The sequence below is a fragment of the Salmo trutta genome, chromosome 12 (genome assembly GCF_901001165.1).
Source record: "Salmo trutta chromosome 12, fSalTru1.1, whole genome shotgun sequence".
NCBI lineage: Eukaryota > Metazoa > Chordata > Actinopteri > Salmoniformes > Salmonidae > Salmo > Salmo trutta.
The window spans coordinates 81,993,539-82,010,556 of record NC_042968.1 but is presented as its reverse complement, the minus strand read 5'-3'; the positions used below and the strand labels follow the sequence as shown (position 1 = coordinate 82,010,556).

At 40.4% G+C, this 17,018-nt stretch overlaps 1 protein-coding gene across 3 annotated transcripts; it reads left to right on the top strand.

The window, feature by feature from the left end:
• Positions 1–1,977: 1,977 nt before the first annotated feature.
• Positions 1,978–16,412, top strand: LOC115204418 (pre-mRNA 3'-end-processing factor FIP1). Of its 3 annotated transcripts, none has more exons than XM_029769966.1 (16): positions 1,978–2,267; positions 2,670–2,712; positions 2,840–2,903; positions 4,209–4,315; positions 5,992–6,047; positions 6,148–6,258; positions 6,369–6,499; positions 9,207–9,340; positions 13,513–13,612; positions 13,739–13,889; positions 14,024–14,047; positions 14,280–14,337; positions 14,840–14,877; positions 14,989–15,166; positions 15,292–15,468; positions 15,733–16,412. In XM_029769966.1, the coding sequence occupies exons 1-16, from the start codon at positions 2,180–2,182 to the stop codon at positions 15,854–15,856; spliced, it is 1,584 nt and encodes a 527-aa protein (XP_029625826.1). In that variant the 5' UTR covers positions 1,978–2,179; the 3' UTR covers positions 15,857–16,412. The 3 variants fall into 3 exon arrangements, with proteins under 3 accessions (XP_029625826.1, XP_029625825.1, XP_029625824.1); XM_029769965.1 differs by having other exon boundaries at positions 9,201–9,340; positions 14,843–14,877; XM_029769964.1 differs by having other exon boundaries at positions 9,201–9,340.
• Positions 16,413–17,018: the final 606 nt, after the last annotated feature.

Genomic DNA, 17,018 nt, shown 5'->3' with positions numbered 1-17,018 from the left:
GTAAGGCACACAGCTAAACAAGAAACAACTACCCACAAAATCCCACAGCAAAACACCCCTCTTAAATAGGACCTTCAATTAGAAGCAACTAGGAGCAGCTGCTTCCAATTGAAGGTCAACCCCATTAACTAAACATAGAACTAGACATACTAGATAAACGTAGAAATATACTGACATAGAACATAGCCCAACAAACCCCGAAACACTCTAAACAAACACCCCTCTTAAAACAGAACATAGCCCAACAAACCCCGAAACACTCTAAACAAACACACCCCTGCCACGTCCTGACCAAACTACAATAACAAATAACCCCTTTACTGGTCAGGACGTGACAAAGAGCCTCTCGGTGGATGCTGCAGTGTACCCAAATGGCGTCGGGAGCAACTGCTTGCACGCTCGTTACCACTCCACTATGTATTCCTGTCATGGCTTTTGCGGCATCAGTACAGATACCAACACATCTTGACCACCAAAGTCTATTTGATGTCACAAAGCTGTCCAGTACTTCAAAAATATCCTCTCATATTGTCCTGGTTTCCAGTGGTTTGCAGAAGAGGATGTCTTCCTTAATTATCCCCCCATAAACTTAGCAGACATATACCAGGAGCTGTGCCAGGCCTGCCACGTCTGTTGACTCATCCAGCTGTAACGCATATAATTCACTGGCTTATATGCGAAGCAGTAATTGTTTCAAAACATCTCCTGCCATGTCACTGATGCGTTGTGAAACAGTGTTGTTTGATGAAGACATTGTCTGTATAGTTTTTTGGGCCTTTTCCCCCAGCATTGTCCCAGCCATATCTGCGGCAGCAGGAAGAATTAAGTCCAATAGTATGGGGCTTGCCTGTCCTAGCCACTCGGTAGCTCACCATATAAGATGCTTATTGTCCCTTCTTATTATTGGTATCTTTTACTTTTATACATGTCTTACTACTCAAAAGTCATCTGTATTCTCGCAAAAAAAACCTCCTATGGCTTATTTTTCAAATTGTCATGTTTCGTTTCTAAATGTCTGCACAAGAGTGAAGGTTTCCCGCGAGAGAGTAACGGTTAATGTGATTGGATGTTAATTATTTGACTAGGCTACCTGTATTTGACATTGTGTTGTTATTTCACTGAAGGCTACTCAGGCGAGAAAAAACCTCACCCAAATGTATAGCCCCGTTGGAAAATATAAATGTACTGTTTGAAAATGTGAAGAAAATGTTATATATAAAAATGTGAATCACATTTTTATTTGGCATTGAGAGTACCCCAGTTTGGCAATACCTGCCCTAGAGCACACAAAAAACTATACATATCTCGGCCTAAACATCAGCGCAACAGGTAACTTCCATAAAGCTGTGAACGATCTGAGAGACAAGGCAAGAAGGGCCTTCTATGCCATCAAAATGAACATAAAATTCGACATACCAATTAAGATCTGGTAGACCTGGCTCTCAAGAGAAGACAGGCTATGGAAACTGAGCTGCACTTCCTAACCTCCTGCCAAATGTATGACCATATTAGAGACACATATTTCCCTCAGATTACCTCAGACTCACAAATAATTTGAAAACAAACAATTTTGATAAACTCCCATATCTATTGGGTGAAATACCACAGTGTGCAATCACAGCAGAAAGATTTGTAACCTGTTGCCAAAAGAAAAGGGCAACCAGTGAAGAACAAACACCATTGTAAATACAACCCATATGAATGTTTATGTTTAACTATTTGCGCAGCACTACTACGCTGTATATAGATATAATATGACATTTGAAATGTATTTATTACTTTAATGTTTACTGTAAATTTGTTATTGTTTATTTCACTTTTGTTTATTATCTATTTCACGTGCTTTGGCAATGTAAACATTTGTTTCCCATGCCAATAAAGCCCCTTAAATTGAATAGTTAAAATACAAGGACTTGTGAAGGCACTAGGACCCAGGACCTTTTGTTTTGCCTTTTGAATGCCACTGTACTAGGAGGCGGGTGTTGTTGGGAAAGAGGTGGGCTGTCTGTCATAGAGGTTACTATCATCAGTTCGTGATAATTAGCGGATTTTGATGACTTGATAATGGCAGAGGTGTTATCAGGCACATGATATGTTATAGGCTTTTGCTATTCGGCAAACACTGGCGGCCGGACAAGGTCGAAAAACGGAAAAATAGAGCACGCATCTAATTTACACCATGGCTACTGAGTTGACCATTTCAGAATCAGCAGTCCCGTTGAGTGAGCCCCATCAGGTTGAAGACGAAGAACACTGGCTGTATGGGGGTGAATATACAATGTATCCAAATGGATACACAAGGCATGCGCTAAACAGTTCCCTCAGATGTTGATCAAGATTAATTGATACAGTTAACAAACGCACAACACCAACCTCCGGCTTCACCGATTATGCTTGGTCCAAAACACATAGGAATTCTGCGTAACGCACATTTTTGCACATCTAGTGGTGTCTTTTTTGTGGAGTGTTTTGATTTATCTTAGGATGCACACCTAAGATGATTTTATCATGTACATTTTCCCCTGCAAAATCTGCAGTATGGTTTGGCAGCTCAGACCAAAACAGATTAGCTCCAAAACGCTCTCGTCTTAAATGCTAGGCGACTGTCATCAAATGCCATGATGGCAATAAATGCATCGACCTTCAATTATCATGTCATCTTTTCTTAGGGGAAAACACCAAGAAACAAAATGCCCCCGAGGGTTTGCCTGGGTAAGAATGTATCTTTCCTGCTCACTTGATCCTCTCACCCAAATTCACTCAAGGCACATGATGTTTCAAATATTATTTGACATGCTATTACAATGTAACTACAATAATTTCCCCCTCTGCTTATTAGGCCTGGTGACTCCCTTCAGCTGACTTCAATGGGCAATACCGAAGAGAAGGATGCTGCATCACAGGCACGGCATGGGGGCAATATCATCTACATGTCTTATCACATAGATAAATAGTTAGTTCTAAAACGTTTTCACAATGTAGGCTGAAGAGTAACCATTGTATCTTAACAGCTGTTGTAAGTTGTTACATAATAGTACACACGGTGTTATTAGTTGCATAGCTTTTCTCTCTGAGAAAATGGATATTCCAAAACCTCTGATGGTTCATTCATACAGTAACACAGCGATGAGATACAACCAATGGAAATAGAGGAACCTCTCATAGGCAACCAATGAGGTGTGTGTTGGTTAACGTAATGGTGTGCAGGTGTGAGCGTTCATTTTGTAGTGTTAACCCTATCAGTCCCGAGACTCCAGCAAAAATCTGCTTATCTGACTTTCGTTTATCTGCATGTCCAGACTTTATATTTAGCCACACAATTAAGTGTTTTATCATTTTCTTTTCAGGACAACCAGGGCTATAAGTAGAACACAAAACTATTTAACATAAACAGTTGTATTCATGCGTTTTATTGACAAATGCAGGTTTGCAAAAACCTGAATAAAATGTATTTATATGAATTCTGTAATTACAGAAATGGTTTGCTTACTGGGAAATGAATATCCAACTTGTCAGTGACAACTGTGTGGAGTTTGGAGTTCATGACAGCAACTATATGTGAGCTTATTACAGTATTATAGACCCTATGTCCTTGGATTTCCTATGATCTATGTAGAAGAACCCCTTACCTTCTAACGACTCTTCCCTTACGAAAGAATATTGTAGTTAGAGTGCAGTGTAACTGCAGTATGCTGCAAATACTGCGTCCAAAATAACAGTTTTTTTACTGCAGTAATTTTGCAGTGTAACTGCAGTTAGAGTGCAGTATAAATGCAGTTCAACTGCAGTGTAGTTATTTTGCAATTACTGCGTCCAGAATACCACAGTCGACTGCAGTTACTGCACTTTTACGGCAGTTTCAAAACTGCATTCTTTGTTTGTAAGGGTTGTGTAGCTTGTTAGCGTCACAGAGCAAAACATGCTTGTGTTTGTGAGAGTCTCATCTTTTCATAGATAGCTTTTAATAGTTTGTAGCGTAAACCATTCGGACCATTCGGGATCTGCCCTTTTCTCAGAAACACTGCTTTAGCTCAGCCCCCGTTAATCACACAGACTAATGGTTGGTATCTACGGATGCAGAAGAAATAGACTAATCCAATGGTCCAACCTACTGCAGCTCAAACACACAATGTTTAAAAGGGGCTAGAAGTCCAAAATGGGCGACTCAACGGGGTTAATGTTACTATGCTCCTCCCTTTTTTCAACAGGAAGCCAAAGGTACTGAAGGTGAAGAGGAGGAGGACAGTGACAGTGATGACGATGATGACGTCAAGGTCACCATTGGTAACATCAAAACTGGTGCACCTTCCTACATGTAAGTGTACTTGCGGATCCCGAGAGACAGTTGCTTTTCCAAAAAACTGTGTTAAGTCAGAGGGTTAAATACAAAGCCTTCAGAAAGTATTCACAGCCCTTGACTTTTTCCTCATTTGTGGTGTTACAGCCTGAATTTAAAATGGATTAAATTTAGATTTTGTGTTACTGGCCTACACTCCATATGTGTCAAAGTGGAATTGATGTCAAAGTGGAATTATGTTTTTAGACATTTTTACAAATTAATACAAATTTAAAGCTGAAATGTCTTGAGTCAATAAGTATTCAACCCCTTTGTTATGGCAAGCCTAAATGAGTTCAGGAGTACATTTTTATATTTAAGGTCCCTCAGTCGAGTAGTGGATTTCAAACACAGATTCAACCACAAAGACCAGGAAGGTTTTCAAATGCCTCGCAAAGAAGGACACCTATTGGTAGATGGGTAAAAAAAGCAGACATAGAATATCCCTTTGAACATGATGAAGTTATTAATTACACTTTGGATGATGTATCAATACACCCAGTCACTACAAAGATACAGGTGTCCTTCTTAATTCAGCTGCCAGAGAGGAAGGAAACCGCTCAGGGATTTCACCATAAGGCCAGTGGTAAGTTTAAAACAGTTTCAGAGTTTAATGGCTGTGACAGGAGAAAACTGAGGATGGATCAACAACATTGTAGTTACTCCACAATACTAACCTAAATGACAGAGTGAAAAGAAGGAGGACTGAACAGAATAAAAAATATTCCATAACATCTGCAATAAGGCACTAAAGTAAAACTGCAAAAAATGTGGCAAAGAAATTAGTGTTATGTCCTGAATACAAAGCATTATGTTTGTGGCAAATCCAACACCACACATCACTGAGCACCACTCTTCATATTTTCAAGCATGGTGGTGGCTGCATCATGTTATGGGTATGCTTGTCATCGGAAAGGACTAGGGAGTTTTTTTTATAAAAAGAAAATGGAATAGAGCTAAGCACAAGCATAATCCTAGAGGAAACCCTGGTTCAGTCTTTTTTCCAACAGACTCTAGGAGACAAATTCACCTTTCACCAGGACAATAACCTAAAACACAAGGCCAAATATAGAGTTGCTTACCAAGATTACATGTAATACTCCTAAGTGGCCTGGTTACAGTTTTGACTTAAATCAACTTTAACATCTCTGGCAAGACATAAAAATGGCTGTCTAGCAATGATCAACAACCAACTTGACAGAGCTTGAAGAATTTTAAAAAGAATAATGTGCAAATATTGTATAATCCAGGTGTGCAAAGCTCTTACAGACTTACCAAGAAAGACCCGCAGCTGTAATCGCTGCTAAAGGTGATTCTAACATGTATTGACTCAGGGAATTGAATACTTACGTAAATTAGATATTTCAGTATTTAATTTTAAATACATTTGCAAAAATGTCAAAAACATGTTTTCACTTTGTTATTTATGGGGTATTGTGTGTAGACAGGTCAGGGTAAAAAAATGATTTAATACATTTTGAAATCAGGCTGTAACACAAGAACATTTGGAATGTCAAGAGGTGTGAATACTTTCTGTGGGGCTGTGTATACTGCTGTAATGAATAATAAAGACAGTATCACACTTGATTTAAAATCTGGGGGACTAATGAAGGCCACAAGATACATTTTAAAGAAATCTTTCTGAATCTCTGCAGGGGAACGGGCATGAACCTGAGCTTGAAACCAGCTCGTGGCTATGCCTCAGCAGCCAGTGAGTGAACTCGTCCTGTTTTGGAGGATTATTTAAGGTGGGCAATAATGGTTTTATTGTATTTGTTGACTAATTCATGATGTTACTGTTTTGCTACAAGTTAAGCTGCAGCCCAAAGGGATAGATATAGAGACACTAGGGGCCTTCAATGGTGCACCAGTTGTGGAGGTGGAAATGGACATCTTTGAGGACAAACCTTGGAGAAAGCCAGGTAAGGGTTTTGCTTACGTATACTGAACTGACCATTTGAATCTTTGAAATAAAATTGCTGCAGATTGCTACAACATCAATTCATTGTTTTGTATGTTATTCTGTCTGTAGGTGCCGACCTCTCAGACTACTTCAACTATGGTTTTAATGAGGAAACGTGGAAGGGATACTGTGAGAGACAGCGCAGACTACAGCTTGGCCTGGAGCCCAGTGCTCCTCTCACTTTTGAAAACAAGATAACAGTGAGTCCTCAAAACATTGATTAATTATACCAACTTATCACACTACTGTAAAACTTTGTGTTTCTCTCCAAACAGTGATGGTTAAGAGTAATTAACCTTTAAGCTAGAATCCTTAAATGATACATTAATAAGGAGCCACTCTGCCTCAGTTTTGGTAAAAAGCTGAGAGATGGGCCTGGAGAAATGTAACCACTCTCAAATTCATAGACAAAGCTACAAAGTTATTATTACAAATTATATTTTAACAATGTTTTCAGGTTATGTAGTATTTGTTTACATTTACATTCTTTACAAACACTGGAGTGAAACAAGCTTATATTTTGGGTTCTGATAGGGTATGACAGCTGAACTAAGCTCATGAGGCATTTATAAATGATATTCTTCAAGGATGAATGGGTATATACAGTGCATTCAGAAAGCATTCATACCCCTTAACTTTTTCCAAATTTTGTTGTGTTACATCCTGAATTTAAAATGAATTCAATTGAGATTGTTTTTGTCATTGGTCTACACACAATACCCCATAATGTCAATGTGGAATTATGTTTTTAGATATTTTTACAAATTAATAAAAAACTAAAAGCTGAAATGTCTTGAGTCAATAAGTATTCAACCCCTTTGTTATGGCTAGCTTAAATAGGTTCAGGAGTAAAAATGTGCTTAATAAGTCACATAATAAGTTGCAGGGACTCACTCTGTGTGCAACAATAGTGTTTAACATGATTTTTGAATGACCACCTCATCTCTGTACCCCACACATACAATTATCTGTAAGGTCCCTTAGTCGAGCAGTGAATTTCAAACACAGATTCAACCACAAAGACCAGGGAGATTTTCCAATGCCTTGTAAAGAAGGGCACCAATTGGTAGATGGGTAAAAATGTAAAAAAGCAGACAGTGAATATCCCTTTGAGCTTAGTTAAGTTATTCAGTACACTTTGGATGGTGTATCAATTCATCCAGTCACTACAAAGATACAGGCGTCCTTCCAAAGAGGAAGGAAGCCGCTCAGGGATTTCACCATGTCAATGATGACTTTAAAACAGTTCCAGAGATTAATGGTTGTGATAGGAGAAAACTGAGATGGATCAACATTGTCATTACTCCACAATACTAACCTAATTGATAGAGTGAAAAAAGAAAGCCTGTACAGACTAAAAATATTCCAAAACATGCAGGCGCTAAAGTAATTCTGCAAAAAAAATGTGACAAAGTAATTCACTTTTTTGTCCTGAATTCAAAGTGTTATGTTTTTGGCAAATCCAATACAACACATTACTGAGTACCACTCTTCATATTTTGACGCATTGTAGTGGCTGCATCATGTTATGGGTATGCTTGTAATCGTTAAGGACTGGCGAGTTTTTCAGGATAAAAAAGAAACGGAATGGAGTTAAGCACAGGCAAATCCTAAAGGAAAACCTGGTTCAGTCTGTTTTCCACCAGACACTGGGTGATGAATTCACCTTTCAGCAGGACAATAACCTAAAACACAAGGACAAATCTACACTGGAGTTCCTACCAAGAACACGGTGAATGTGTCTTAGTGGGCAAGTTACAGTTTTGACTTAAATCTGCTTGAAAATCTATGGTCAAGTCTTAATGGTTTTCAGCAATGATCAACAACATTGAAGAATTTTGAAATTTTGAAAATAATAATTGGCAAATATTACACAATCCAGGTGTGCAAAGCTCTTCGAGACTTATCCAGAAAGACTCACAGTGTGTAATCACTGCAAAAGGTGATTCTAACATGTTTCTAACACTCAGGGGTGTGAATACTTATGTAAATAAGATATTTCTGTATTTCATTTTCAATAAATGTGCAAACATTTCTAAAAGCATGTTTTAACCTTTTCATTATGAGATATTGTGTGTAGATGGGTGAGAAAAAAATAATATTTCATTAATTTTGAATTCAAACTGTAACAAACACAACAAATGTGGAATAAGTCAAGGGGTATGTATACTTTCTAAAGGCACTGTATCTGTAACGATTGGCGTCGGGTGATGAGGAAGCGGACCAAAACGCAGCTGGGAGCGAACACATGTTTATTCTTACAGACTGAAATAACACGGTCAAAACAGAGAATAAAACGTATCGTTACTGCTCAAAGACCAGGAGACAACAACCCACAAACATCGTGGGGGGAAAGGAACTTAAATATGATTCCCCAATCAGAGGCAACTAGCGACAGCTGTCTCTGATTGGGAATCGACAGAACCCAACATAGAAATACGCCCCAAAGCAAGGCTATACCAAAAACATAGAAAATAAACTATAGAAATGCCACACCCTGACCAAAATAGAAGAGTTCACCTGGTCAGGGCGTGACAGTATCATTAATTTATAAGTAAAACAATGTATGTAGCAATTAAGGATTCTAGCTTTAGTCATCAAGAAAGACAGGAAATGTAATTATGTGAACTGAAATAAAATAGACTGGCCCAGCCAAGGAAAAGCTGCTGTTTCCTGTGTCAGATTTCTCATCCCACACTTAAATAAAGACCAGACCCCACTGTATTTGGCCCCAAGTCCAATAATACATTAATAATTCCATTGCTATAATATTACTAACGTTAATATAAAATAATAGTCTATCTTATTTCTAAATATGATACAGTACTAACATAGATTTGATTATATTAACAGTGATATTTTGTGGGTGGGAAATAATTGGATCATTGTTTTATTTTTGAGGTTCAGCAGGGAAGGGCAACCACTTTAGAAAAGGACTCAGAACCGTCTTCCATCAAGCCTGATTACAAGCCAGACTTTCTCCCTGCTTCAGTCCTGGCCCTCGCCGCCAACAGACTGAAGGCAGGACCCCCACCTAACAGGTAAACATGTAAGAGGGGTTCAGACTGTTAAACAGCCATCACTAACAGAGAGAGGCTGCTGCCTACATACAGACTTGAAATAATTTGCCACTTTAATAAATGGATCACTAGTCATTTTAATAATGGCACTTTAATAATGTTTACATATCTTGCATTACTCATCTCATATTTATATATTGTATGTTATACCATCTATTGCATCTTGCCTATGCCGCTCTGTCATTGCTCATCCATATATTTCTATGTAAACTCAGCAAAAAAAGAAACGTCCCTTTTTCAGGACCCTATCTTTCAAAGATAATTCGTAAAAATCCAAATAACTTTACAGATCTTCATTGTAAAGGGTTTAAACACTGTTTCCCATGCTTGTTCAATGAACCATAAACAATTAATGAATATGCACCTGTGGAACAGTCGTTAAGACACTAACAGCTTACAGACGGTAGGAAATTAAGGTCACAGTTATGAAAACTTAGGACACTAAAGAGGCATTTCTACTGACTGAAAAACACCAAAAGAAAGATACCCAAAGTCCCTGCTCATCCGCGTGAACGTGCCTTAAGCATGCTGCAAGGAGGCATGAGGACTGCAGATGTGGCCAGGGCAATAAATTGCAATGTCCATACTATGAGACGCCTAAGACAGCGCTACAGGGAGACAGGACGGACAGCTGATCGTCCTCGCAGTGGCAGACCACGTGTAACAACACCTGCACAGGATCGGTACATCCGAACATCACACCTGCGGGACAGGTACAGGATGGCAACAACAACTGCCTGAGTTACACCAGGAACGCACAATCCCTCCATCAGTGCTCAGACTGTCCGCAATAGGCTGAGAGAGGCTGGACTGAGGGCTTGTAGGCCTGTTGTAAGACAGGTCCTCACCAGACATCACTGGCAACAACGTTGCCTATGGGCACAAACCCACCGTCGCTGGACCAGACAGGACTAGCAAAAAGTGCTCTTCACTGACGAGTCGCGTTTTTGTCTCACCAGTGGTGATGGTCGGATTTGTGTTTATCGTCGAAGGAATGAGCGTTACACCGAGGCCTGTACTCTGGAGCGGGATCTATTTGGAGGTGGAGGGTCCGTCATGGTCTGGGGCGGTGTGTCACAGCATCATCGGACTGAGCTTGTTGTCATTGCAGGCAATCTCAACGCTGTGCGTTACAGGGAAGACATCCTCCTCCCTTATGTGGTACCCTTCCTGCAGGCTCATCCTGACATGACCCTCCAGCATGACAATGCCACCAGCCATACTGCTTGTTCTCTGCGTGATTTCCTGCAAGACAGGAATGTCAGTGTTCTGCCATGGGCAGCGAAGAGCCCGGATCTCAATCCCATTGAGCACGTCTGGGACCTGTTGGATCGGAGGGTGAGGGTTAGGGCCATTCCCCCCAGAAATGTCCTGGAACTTGCAGGTGCCTTGGTGGAAGAGTGGGGTAACATCTCACAGCAAGAACTGGTAAATCTGGTGCAGTCCACGAGGAGGAGATGCACTGCAGTACTTAATGCAGCTGGTGGCCACACCAGATACTGACTGTTACTTTTGATTTTGACCCCCCCTTTGTTCAGGGACACATTATTCCATTTCTGTTAGTCACATGTCTGTGGAATTTGTTCAGTTTATGTCTCAGTGGTTGAATCTTGTTATGTTCATACAAATATTTACACATGTTAAGTTTGCTGAAAATAAATGCAGTTGAGAGTGAGAGGACATTTCTTTTTTTTGCTGAGTTTATGTATTCCATTCATTTACTTAGATTTGTGTGTATTATGTGGTTGATGTGGAATTGTTAAATTACATGTTAGATATTGCTGCACTGTCGGAACTAGAAACACAAGCATTCCGCTACCATCGCAATAACATCTGCTAACCATGTGTATGTGACCAATAACATTTGATTTTATTTGAAGAAAACCTGTGAATAAAGTTATGCTTAAATATGGAAGTAATAACCTCTACCTGTTCAAGCATCACACCAACTCAGTCTTGTCTCCCACAATATTCCAATGTTCCAGCTTAACAGTACAGTGGGGGGAAAAAGTATTTGATCCCCTGCTGATTTTGTACGTTTGCCCACTTACAAATAAATGATCAGTCTATCATTTTAATAGTAGGTTTATTTGAACAGTGAGAGACAGAATAACAACAAAAAAATCAAGAAAAACGCATGTCAAAAATGTTATAAAATGATTTGCATTTTAATGAGGGAAATAAGTATTTGACCCCTCTGCAAAACATGACTTAGTACTTGGTGGCAAAACCCTTGTTGGCAATCACAGAGGTCGGACGTTTCTTGTAGTTGGCCACCAGGTTTGCACACATCTCAGGAGGGATTTTGTCCCACTCCTCTTTGCAGATCTTCTCCAAGTTATTAAGGTTTCGAGGCTGACGTTTGGCAACTCGAACCTTCATCTCCCTCCACAGATTTTCTATGGGATTAAGGTCTGGAGACTGGCTAGGCCACTCCAGGACCTTAATGTGCTTCTTCTTGAGCCACTCCTTTGTTGCCTTGGCCGTGTGTTTTGGGTCATTGTCATGCTGGAATACCCATCCACGACCCATTTTCAATGCCCTGGCTGAGGGAAGGAGGTTCTCACCCAAGATGTGAGGGTACATGGCCCCGTCCATCGTCCTTTTGATGCGGTGAAGTTGTCCTGTCCCCTTAGCAGAAAAACACCCCCAAAGCATAATGTTTCCACCTCCATGTTTGACGGTGGAGATGGTGTTCTTGGGGTCATAGGCAGCATTCCTCCTCCTCCAAACACAGCGAGTTGAGTTGATGTCAAAGAGCTCCATTTTGGTCTCATCTGACCACAACACTTTCACCAGTTGTCCTCTGAGTCATTCAGATGTTCATTGGCAAACTTCAGACGGGCATGTATATGTATTCTTGAGCAGGGGGACATTGCGGGCGCTGCAGGATTTCGGTCCTTCACGGCGTAGTGTGTTACCAATTGTTTTCTTGGTGACTATGGTCCCAGCTGCCTTGAGATCATTGACAAGATCCTCCCGTGTAGTTCTGGGCTGATTCCTCATCGTTCTCATGATCATTGCAACTCCACGAGGTGAGATCTTGCATGGAGCCCCAGGCCTGGGGATATTGACAGTTCTTTTGTGTTTCTTCCATTTGCGAATAATCGCACCAAATGTTGTCACCTTCTCACCAAGCTGCTTGGCGATGGTCTTGTAGCCCATTCCAGCCTTGTGTAGGTCTACAATCTTGTCCCTGACATCCTTGGAGAGCTCTTTGGTCTTGGCTATGGTGGAGTGTTTGGAATCTGATTGATTGATTGCTTCTGTGGACAGGTGTCTTTTTTACAGGTAACAAGCTGCGGTTAGGAGCACTCCCTTTAAGAGTGTGCTCCTAATCTCAGCTCGTTACCTGTGTAAAAGACACCTGGGAGCCAGAAATCTTTCTGATTGAGAGGGGGTCAAATACTTATTTCCCTCATTAAAATGCAAATCAATTTATAACATTTCTGACATGCGTTTTTCTGGATATTTTTGTTGTTATTCTGTCTCTCACTGTTCAAATAAACCTACCATTAACATTATAGACTGATCCTTTCTTTGTCAATGGGCAAACGTACAAAATCAGCAGGGGATCAAATACTTTTTTCCCTCACTGTATGTATACAACGTCAGTTTAGCATAGAGGAAAGGGCGGAGTTGGGACATTCGGCTTTCTTACGTCACTGCCTTATCCGCTTTTTGCGTTATCAGCTTGTTGCCCTACCATAAACATTCCCTGACACAAAATAGTAGCTAGCAAGATGGAGATCACAGGGGTTATTTTTAATGAGTGCATTTCGCAAGTGGCTAGTTTGCATCAACCACCTTCACTAAAACCACTGCAAAGGTTTTGCCTGCAAACTTTGGTTTCGAATCGTGACATTCTGGCATATCTGCCTCGTGATTTATTGGCTTTAAAACATTTTTTTGTCTCAATCATTAATCCCAGACCAAGTGCTGTTGCTGCCCTTGGTCCGGGATCTCCGAGACTAACTCAGATCTTGTACAACATTTTCCTCAAAAGAACTGGATTGTAAATAGATACGCTTGTTAAATACTTATTTTACACTTGGTAGAGAAAGCATGTGAAGCATAAATGGCTCCTGCCTGCAGTGAGAGAGAGTACAGATGTCTGTCATCTTTTTCTGTAGGAAATTGGGTGGAACTATTGATGTGATTGGTGGACAGACAGGAGCCATTCGCCGGGTTGAAGGCCGAAGGAGGGAAATGCAGGAACAGAATCCGATCCAGGTTAATCTGTTCACACATTCAGTGATTTTATTTGATGAAGTCAAAGATGACTGCAGGCTAAGGAGTGTAAGACACACACCTACACCTATTGTTCTGCATCATTCAATGTTCTCAACAACTCTGCAGGTGCTCGGAGACCATGGTAACAAGGTACAACCCTTGGTTCCACCATCAGGACCTCCCCCTCCTCTTCCTCTTCCAATGGGTATGCCCCCACCACACTTCCTGCATCCTCCTCCACCAGTATCTGGTATGCCCCCACCTCTTCACCCCCCAGGTAAGGTATCATCCTTTATCCAGACCATGAATGAAAGCATACCAAATGCATAGTCTTGTGATTATGATAAGGAGAGCCATGAGGAATTATAACATAATGTTATAATACCTTTACATGTTTGGTCTCATTCTCAGGTATACCCCCACCTTCCATTACAGGTAAGTTTTTATAGCTGGACCACAAAACTCTGTGTAGTCCTTAGTTTCTCAGAGGATGCAAGAGAAATGCATTTTCATTGTAGTATGATAATATTATGCAACATGCTTTGAAATGGCTGTAAACATACATAACCATTAATCTAGAAATGTCATCTGAATGTGTATGCTACATAGTTATACTCAAGATCAAATATTTGTTGTTGGTGATGATTACATACTGCTTTTCCCCTAGGCCTGTTCCCACCTCCCCTTGCTCCTCCCCCTACCTTGATGATGCCACCTGTGGATAGGTATGTGAGAGTCAATAGACTAATTAAAATGTACTAATGCATTAATAAAGCAATACGTTCAGACGCTGCTCTAAAGCCACGCCCAACTCCAAAATGTCTGCAAACCGGTTTGATGGGCCACACTTTTGATGATAGGACAGGTACCTCTTCTGTGCTATTGACCATAGCCACAGGAAGTAGGGATGCTGAGGGTGCTGCGGTACCCCCTGAAATGTTCTTTCTCTCACAAAAGTAGTGCACTGGGCATTTAATAGTCCTGTATTAGCATACCAATATAGCAGTCTGTAGCGCATGCTAAAAAATCTATCTGAAACAATTCGCAGCACCCCCACCCCCAAACATCTTCCTGCATTTCTGCTATGGACTGCAGTGGGCCGTCAGACTCAGAGAACTTCTGTTTCATAAGCAGTACCAGTCAGAGCCTCTCTTTACTCTTCCGCGTTTGTGTGAATGTTTAAGTGATGGTCTTAATCCTGACAATTTGTCCCTCCCTGAATTACAGCAGTAGAGCCCCTCTTCCTTTTGGATACAATAGTGGAGGTATGTATCGTGGTTACCTGGCAGGTTCAAAATACAATTGTCATGCCTTATTCTCCACACATCAAATAACTTCCCCTTGTATTGCAGTTAATGCAGTGTATTTTCTTTCAGAGTCAAGCTTCATTAGCTACCCTCCAGTCTCATCATCACACATGCCTTGGGGCTCTGTGCTGGAGAAGGGGGGGGAAGACAGAGGACGAGGGCATTGGGAGTACCAAGGAAGTCATAGAGAAAGAGACAGAGAGAGGGATCAAGAGAGAGATCATACTCCAACCACCAGCGAATATAAGTGCGTAAACAAAGAAAAAACATGTTAAACAGTGTGGCTACAGATCCATTTGCTTATGTTTTGTGGTGAAATTGAACCTTTTGCATGCCTTAACTTTCTCTCATCTGTCCTGATATCTGGCCTAGTGAGGATGACCGTTACCACTACTACAGCCATGATCGAGAGAGTGAGCGAGAATTTGAGCACAGTTACCTTCATGTTCACGACAGCAGCGGTGGGCGTAGCAGGGAGAGGGAGGAGCATCAGCGAGACAGACGCCATCGTGACAAGGAGGAGAGTGGTAAACACAAGTCTTCCAAACGGTGAGGGAAAGTTAGTATTGTCAGATTTGAGAAAAAGGAAAATGCAGTAGGACAGACAATTTGTGGTTTATTGCAAATATATTGTGCACACTGGTTAGGTTTTACTTTACTGGCCTACATTTATGAAATTGATGAACATAAGCTCAATTGATAAGCTTGTGGTTCTTTTTAACTAACAATGTGTGGTTACTCACTTTAAGACTTAATATAAACGCTTACAAAAAATGTTAACAGAATTATATTATATTATTAATTTCCTTACAGCAAGCAGCATGATGATGAGGGGGAGGGGCATCGCAGACACAAGCACAAGAAAAGCAAACGCAGCAAAGAGGACAAGGATGTCCCAGAGGATATGGTGGGGCGTGGGGAAGAGCACAAGGACTGAAAAAAGCAGAACATTGCGGCTCCATGGCTAGTTCTTAATCTTTGTAAAAAGAAAATGACCATGGCTAGACAATTTTGATTTCTTGTAAGGAAAAATTGAATATGAAATGTCCATTTCAAGTGAAGTGATTGGAATCAAAAGAAAGAGATTCCAATCTAATGGCTTCTTAAGTTGTTTCAATGGTGTGTAGCCTAAAATACAAATGTTATCATACTAGAATGATGATTTTTACTCATGCATTGATCATGGACATTCTCAACTGCATCATTACATTGTCCAGATTCATAATTGTCACTGTTAGGACAGGCCCCATCTTGCTTTGTCATATTGTAAATATATAGAATGTCATTTCTTTGCCAGAAGCCATTTCAAACACTGTGTTGATACCACTTTTTCTATAAACAATATTAATTGATACAGATATGTCATCATGTAGATTAGATTCAAACTATAAAAATGTGTCCTATCTTCTGACATTCTGGCACAGAGTAGCAAGGTATAATATAATACTGTATACTGTCGCCTCTCTTTACATTAAACTAAATCCTGACCTGGGCTTTACTATTTTTTTGTAATCTGTGACCAACGACCACTTAAACTATGCGTAGCGTAGTTTGTAATCACAGCAGGGTTTGAGGCCTTGTTTTATTGCATGGATTTTTCCCACAATTCACCCAATAATAATGCAGCAAATTCAAATTTTGGCAATGTCCAACAATTTCATGTAAAGTAGTGGTGATGAACCATCAGGTCATGGTACTGTAGACTTCTCATTTGACATTTGTTACATTTTGAAGGGTGCTATGACAATGTTGACTAGGCATATTCAAATAGATTTCATGGGGTTTATATTATAATAGGAAATCATGTTGCATTTTATTTGCAATGTTTAAAATGCCTGTGCCCCTTCTGAATAAACCCCTTATTACAAAGGCATTCCCTGTAGCTCAGTTGGTAGAGCATGGTGTTTGCAACACCAGGGTTGTGGGTTCGATTCCCACGGGGGGCCAGCACAGAAAAATAATGTATGAAATGAAATGTATGCATTCACTACTGTAAGTCGCTCTGGATAAGGGCGTCTGCTAAATGACTAAAAATGTAAATGTAAAAATGCATTCGGGGAGGTAGAAGTTGCACCTTCCACTGATACAGGGTCAGATAT